At 59.6% G+C, this 6,900-nt stretch overlaps 1 protein-coding gene across 1 annotated transcript; it reads right to left on the reverse strand.

Annotated features, from left to right (window-relative positions):
• Positions 1-2,187: 2,187 nt before the first annotated feature.
• On the reverse strand, positions 2,188-2,811 carry LOC119096393 (DNA-binding protein SMUBP-2). The gene has a single exon (XM_037219267.1). The coding sequence runs from the start codon at positions 2,692-2,694 to the stop codon at positions 2,404-2,406; it is 291 nt and encodes a 96-aa protein (XP_037075162.1). The 5' UTR covers positions 2,695-2,811; the 3' UTR covers positions 2,188-2,403.
• Between the last annotated feature and the right edge of the window lie 4,089 nt (positions 2,812-6,900).

Here is a 6,900-nt window from a genome sequence, read left to right on the forward strand (position 1 = left end):
AGGAAGGACTGCGCCGAGCATTGCGCTACGTTCAACTTTCGCCGAAAAATTCCGCCGTTGACCCGGAACCTTATAATCGGATGGTGGGGTCAGGGATCACGCAACAAGCACTGCTTATCGTGGGCGGTGATCCCAGAATTCATCCAATCACGCAGGTTTTTTTACGAAGGCGTCTTTTCCAAAAAAGTCTTCAGCTCAGCATTGCATGAGAGTTAGTTATTCAGCTTGAAGGGCGCATCAACCCAGCTGTACAGTACGAGATAGCTCGGAACAAGCACTGGCACTACTCTTCCTGCTCTCTCCTTCGTGCATCTGCATCCCAACAATATTGTACGTCAGTAGCCGCGTGCTATCGAGACAGACGGGTTATCAGCAATCCGTTGACAAAACACACCTGGCTGTAAGTGGAAGCCGTCTGCCATGACTTGGACAAAAGTCTGCGACCTCATCTATCTAACATGAAGTCGACGGTAAGCGACAACTCACTCCTCACTTGCATTTCATTAGCTTAGCTTGAAGGACACCGGATCCGAGAACCGATCTATGTGACCACAACCACCCCCGTTTGGCCTGTTCTGAGAGCAGGTCCACCTGCCAGCACCGCGAACCAGCCAGCCCTACCATCCAGCTCTGCCCTGAGTTCAGAAAGTATGAGCCTATGCACTGGGTAATTACATGGCGTAGGCATACGAGCCAGAAACGAGACGCTTTAAATGATCTTCCGTTTCGGGGGCATTGATGGGTAGAACGTGCCGGTTAGACTAAGTTGCTTTTCGTGCGTCCATGCGCCTCAGATCAGCATGCTCGCATTTCGGGGCATGGGACTGTGCCCTGGTATAAGTAGACGACTTTAAACGCCAGTGCCGTCAATTTCCGCGGGATGACCTTCGAAGCTTTGTGCGATCGCACCAAAACTGAAAGTCAACCAGAAAGGAACTGCTGTATTTTTTGAAATGCTAGCTTCTGACTGGACGTGGAAAGAAGTTAAAAATGACGTGACGTCATACAACTTCTCTCATCTGCTGTACGCCTGGTTAGGCTGCCCGGCACCGAAGTACCATGGTTCCCGGCAGCGGGCTCAGAAGTTGCGGACTTTTTGGCTGTTTTGTAACTCTCCGACCCAGGGGTAGCCCGCATCTAAGTCTGGTCGGAGGGCTGCAATTACAGTCTGCAGGGAAACTGCTTATTTCCCGTTCCATTTTCCCCGGAATTATCTCCAAAAAAAAAAACACGGCAGGCTTTGACAAGTTCAGTTATGATTTCGATGCGTTTAAGACTGGCTTTAGAAGTTATAATCAGACAACAACAAAAACTTTGAACGCTGGCAGTAGGTGACCCTACCACGCCATTGTATAATAGCAGGTTCATCCCGGTTTGCATTGCAGTCGAGTGCCTTTCGACACACGCAAATTTTCCCAACGGAAGAAACGGGATCGGACTGCGCGTGGTACCGTGCATGGTAATGGTCACATGGCCGGCACATGTTTGCCCAGATATACCGTACACACATGCGCCACCACCAATGAGAGAAATGTTCCAAATCAACGCATGAACACGTACGGCGGGAACCGATGCCCGTGTCGATGATTGCTCGTCTGCCGGAATGAGCCCTCTGCACCAGGTCTTTCTCGACCGCAAACACACGTGACTTCAGCAGATAGCGAGTGATACCGAAGATGTAGTCAGCTCAGCAAACGCGTGCTGCTTCTCTCCTATTTACCGTTATTTGAATACAATTAAGAGACGCTATCTGATGGCCGACTCATGGACAAATGACTATTTGCAACAATTTTGACTGCACTCCATACACTGCACCCGAATGCAGCATGCAACAATGACATGCAACGTGCAGCAATGACAATTGTAATATGTTTGCTACAGGATAACCGTGGCAAGAACCTATCAAATCCCTGGAGTTTTTGGTGTGCAGTAAGCGACATCTGTACAAAGGTGGAAGCGACATCTGCGGCAAGCCCGCGAGGTTCCATTGACTGTGCCAACCGGCGCACATGTATTATCATCCTGCTTGGAAGAATGTGAAATTAAGCCACGTCCTATCTGACATTTCTGCGTTCCGATTTACTATTAGTGATATTGTTTTATCGGTCAGACAGGTTGCACTATTTCCAGACATTTGTCGGTTTATTGGCAACGTTGTTACAAATACCAGCTTACCAGCAGTCATGAGTTAGTGATGAATAACTTCATCAAGTAACGTACGAGCGCCATTATCACAAAAGAGTCCGAAGACAGGACCCACTGGGTCTCACGATTAAGACAAAACCACCAGCCGCTAAACAGAGCTGATCATATTCCTCTGCTCGCGTCTACACCTGCCCTGCCCGCTCTACAGCTCCGCAGCTCCACCACAGCTCTCCAGCACAGCTCCACCACCTCAGACACTCACTTCTTCTTGGGCGGCTTGGCCTTCCTACTCGACTCCATCTTGCCCAGCGTTCGGTCCAGCTTCAGGTGGAGCAGCGCCTTGCGCCGCTCCTCGGCCGCCGGGTTCGCCGCGCGGCTGTACGCGCCGCTGACGAACTTGGCGCGCGCATCGCGGCGCGCTGCCGCGCCACAACCGTGCGCCTCAGCCATCCAGTGCGTGAGACAGAAGACGCGCGCGCAGAACTCGCACGTCTGCCGCATGAAGATACCCGACGAGCACCTGGGCTCGGCGTTGCAGCGCTTGTTCATATCGGCGAAAGACGAGACGAGGCTGTCGAAGTCCTCGTCTGCAGCAGCCGCTGCTGCCGCCGCCGTCGGGCGCGGTTTGCTCTTCTTGCCCTTGCCCGCTCGGGCGGGGGCGCGAGCGGGGGCAGGGGCAGGGAGCGGGAGCGGGGGCGGGGGCGGAGGCGGAGGCGGAGGCGGAGGCGGAGGCGGAGCGGAGCGGGAACGGGAACGGGAGTGGGGAAGGGAGCGGGATGCGGAGGCAGGCACCTTGCCCGACAGCTGGCGGCCGCAGCGAAGCGCGTGCAACTCAGCGTTTCCCGCCGGCACGGTCTTCCGGCAGTGTCCGCACTGCACCGCGCCAGCGAGGCATGGGCCCGGTACCGGCTGGCGTCCCCGCTGGCGGACGGCCCACTGCCGGCAGGCTTGCTGACAGCCGGCTGGCTAACCGAGGTGCTACCGGCGGTGAGTTTGCCGTTGGCAGGTTTCCTGCCCGACTGTTGGCTGTCGGTGTCCTTTCCAGCAGGTTTACTACGAGTGGACTTGGCATCGACGGATTTCTTGTTTTCCGCGATGGTGGACGACGAAGCTGCAATAGCTGCTTCCCCAGACGAGCCAGATCCGCCGGGAACGGATGCATCCTCCGCCGAGTCGCTCAGCCTCGCGGCATCGACTGACGGCGAGTCGGCAGACAGACCACTCTTCTGCACGACCAACACAGCGAGCGCGTCCCTCCCCGCAGCTGGCGTGCGCCAGACCCAGCTCCTCAGCCACCTCGTGCACTTGCATGCGCTGGAACGAGTTCAGCGTCGCGGGGAACTCCAGCCGATCATCCGCCCGTCGCCGTGAACTCCTGCAGCTGCTCCCGTACCTGTTCGGCGAAGGTATCCTCCTCGGCCGGCGCCTCCGCCTGCGCCGCAGAGTCGGGAGTCGCCTGGTGCGTCGCTCCGGCGCCGGCGCGCGGTAGCGCTGGCTCCGGCCGCGGCCGCCGCTGGCTGGCCGGCTTGGCTTTGGCCGGTCGGGTCGCTTCGCGCGGCCGCGCCGCCGCCTCGCGGCGCGGCGCGACCGGCGTGACCGTGGCCGGGCCCAGCTCGCGCTCGTAGCTGTGCGCCGAGCGAACCTCGCCGTGCTCCGACAGGTGATCCACCAGCGAGGCGAGGAAGGCGTCGGCGCGCACCGTCGCCGTGTCGCAGACGACGAACAGCTGGCGACGGGCGCGCGTCACCGCCACGTTGATGCGGCGCCGCTCGGCCAGGAAGCCGACCTCGCCGCGTCGGTTGGAGCGCACCAGCGACAGCAGCACGGCCTCCTTTTCGCGGCCCTGGAAGCCGTCCACCGAGTTGACTTCGACGTCAAGCCCGAGCGCGCGCAGCCGGTCGCGGATAAGGCCCACCTGCAGGTTGTAGGGCGTGATGACGCCCAGCTGGTCGGCCGCAACGCCGGCCGCCACCAGGCGGCGCGCGTGCGCCGTTACGATGTCGGCCTTCCCCCTCGTTGCCACGCGAGCCCGCCTCGTCTGCCTGCACCTCCTCCAGCCGGCAGCCGGCCGTGTCCACCAGCAGCAGGGCCGGAGCCGTCTCCTCCGTGTCCTCCACGCCCGGTAGCTGGGGCAGGCGGTGGTCGCGCACGGCCGGCGCCGCCTCCAATCGGCCGTCGTATAGCTGCTCCGAGGGCCAGCGCTGGATCAGCTCGTGCATGCGGTACTGGGTGCACAGCATGCGCACGGCCGCGTCGCCGTGCAGAGCCACCTGGCGCTCCATCAGTGACACGGCCAGGCCGCGGCGGGCGGCCTCCTCGCTGAGGATGGTCGGCGGCAGCTGACAGTGGTCGCCGGCCAGCAGGAGACGGCCGGCGCGTGGCGCCGCCAGCCAGCAGGCCGCCTCCAGCGCCTGCGAGCACTCGTCGATCACGACGAGGTCGAACAGCTCGCCAGTCCAGCAGCCGCAGCGGGCCGTCGTCGCTGGCGGCGGTCAGCGTGCTGAGCACGACGGCGGCGCGGCGCAGCACGCCCACCGTCAGCGCCTGCTCGCGCTCGCGCTGCTCGGCGCGCAGCCGGCGCAGCTGGGCGCGCAGCCGCGGCGCCTCGGCGCCGGCGGCGCGCAGCAGCCGCTGCGTCTCCTCCACCTCTCGGCGCACGTCACGCACCACGGCCGCGTCCTCACTGCCCGTGACGCGGGCGTCCAGCGAGAAGCCCTGCAGTGAGTCCTGGATGCGTGCTGGGTGGCCGAGGCGCACCAGACGCGTGGCGCCGGCCGCCCACAGCCGCTCCAGCAGGTTGTCGACGGCGGTGTTGGACGGCGCGCAGGCCAGCACGCGCTGACCCAGCCGCACATGCTGCAGGATGGCCTCGACCACGGCGGTAGTTTTGCCGGTCCCGGGCGGGCCATGGATGACGGCCAGTCGCCGCTGGCGCAGCGCGAACTCCACCGCCGCACGCTGCGACCCGTCCAGCTGCTGGTTGACGAGCCGCAGCTGGCCGCTGTCGTCGGTCAGCTGCGGCGGCAGGCCCGGCGCCGGCGGCTCCAGCGCGCTCTCGGCGAACAGGACGGCGCGCAGCTGGCCGGCCGGCCCGGCCACCACCGCCTCCAGCCGCTGCAGCGCCGAGCGCAGGCGCCGGTGCGTCACGTCGCTGGCCACCTTCACCACGTTCACGAGCTGGTCGTCCGAGTCGAGCTCGGCGTCCTCGGCGAAGACCAGCGTCAGCTCGGCGGCGGTGACGCGCGAGACGACAGCCGTGCGCACGCCCTCGCCCGGCGGCCGGCCCGTCTCAGTCACGGCCACCACGTCGCCGGAGCCGAGCGTGTGACTGGGCAGCGACGCTGGCTGCCGGCCGGCCGGCCGCAGCGCCAGCAGGCAGCGGCCGTACAGCGCCGTGCGCCGCTCGGCCACCGCCAGCCGCGACAGGCACACGCCCCGCTCACACAGCTGGCGCACTGAGAGCGTGCTCAGCAGCGCCTGGGTCTGCTCCAGCTCCGACTGTCGCTCCAGCTCCAGCAGGTGCAGGTGCAGCTCCACCAGTGCCGCACAGCTCAGTGGCCCCATGGTGGCACACTGGAAATGGCCACACATCAGTGGCTGGTGTACTTCAGCCACCAGCATGATATAGGCAGTGTGGCTGTATGGTGTTGTGCCAGTGAAAAATGTCTTGAGACATATTTGCCAGAGGCAGCAGCCTGATGACCATTCATGACTTATTATAGGTACATTATTGGCATGTGGTGAAGCTGTGCTATCCTTTTATAGCTGCACATCACTCAGCTGATCTGCAAAGAAGTAATGGTCCACTACATAGTCTGAATCTGATCTCCCAAGGTCCTCGTTATGCACCCCACAGACCGAGCTGCAGAGGACAGCTGTCCCCATTATCAGCCCACATATTTCAATCTTGCAATTACTACAAGGGTCAGGATTTGAGTGTGGGATATGGGGATATGGGGATATGGGAGTGTGGGATAAAAGGATATGGGTTTGATCCCACCATAACACCAACTTTTCCAAGCATATCAGATACCACACATCATCTAGCTCATACATGATCACACATAGCTCAGGCTGCTGTTCAGAGCTGAGGTTTCCTGTGCTGTGATCATGTAAAAAACTGAAGAGCATGCCATCTGATACCCAATAGTTAGCTTCATCAATGGATGGGTCTCATGGGTCTCAGGGTCCAAGTACTAAAAAGTATTGCAACCCAGGTCTCACAAGGCAGCATTCTAAGATGAATTTAATTTGGTATTAAAATATAAATCAACCCCTGCAGCCATACTTGGCTGGCCATTAATCAGTTGCCATTTGATCCTGAACTGTTTTCTATTTGCAAAAATTATTTTCTCTGCTTGAGAACCCCACAGACTGGATGGACCTCTGCCCTGCCTGAAGCTGACTGACTGATCCTGAGCACTGTGAGGGATGAATTTTTTTATACATCTTACCCACCTAAGTGGCTGGACAAATACATCAGCTGTGCCACATGCCCATGTGACATCTGTGCACTGAACCTTGTTTTCACACATATAATTCAGGTCAGGCCATGCTTTATTAAGCTTTCACTGTAATTTTAAGTGAGAAAAATGCTTCCAGACTATATTTTCCCATGCCTACCTTCACCATACTGTAGTTAATCAGAGTATTTTTACCTGAGTCTACCTTTGCAATACCACAGTTCCTTCAAACATTGGCTATGTGCTGACATTGGCAGTGATGAATGCTGCTACTATGCTGGATGTTTAGCAT

Source organism: Pollicipes pollicipes, unplaced genomic scaffold (assembly GCF_011947565.3).
Source record: "Pollicipes pollicipes isolate AB1234 unplaced genomic scaffold, Ppol_2.1 Scaffold_4295;HRSCAF=5057_pilon_pilon_pilon, whole genome shotgun sequence".
NCBI classification, from domain to species: domain Eukaryota; kingdom Metazoa; phylum Arthropoda; class Thecostraca; order Pollicipedomorpha; family Pollicipedidae; genus Pollicipes; species Pollicipes pollicipes.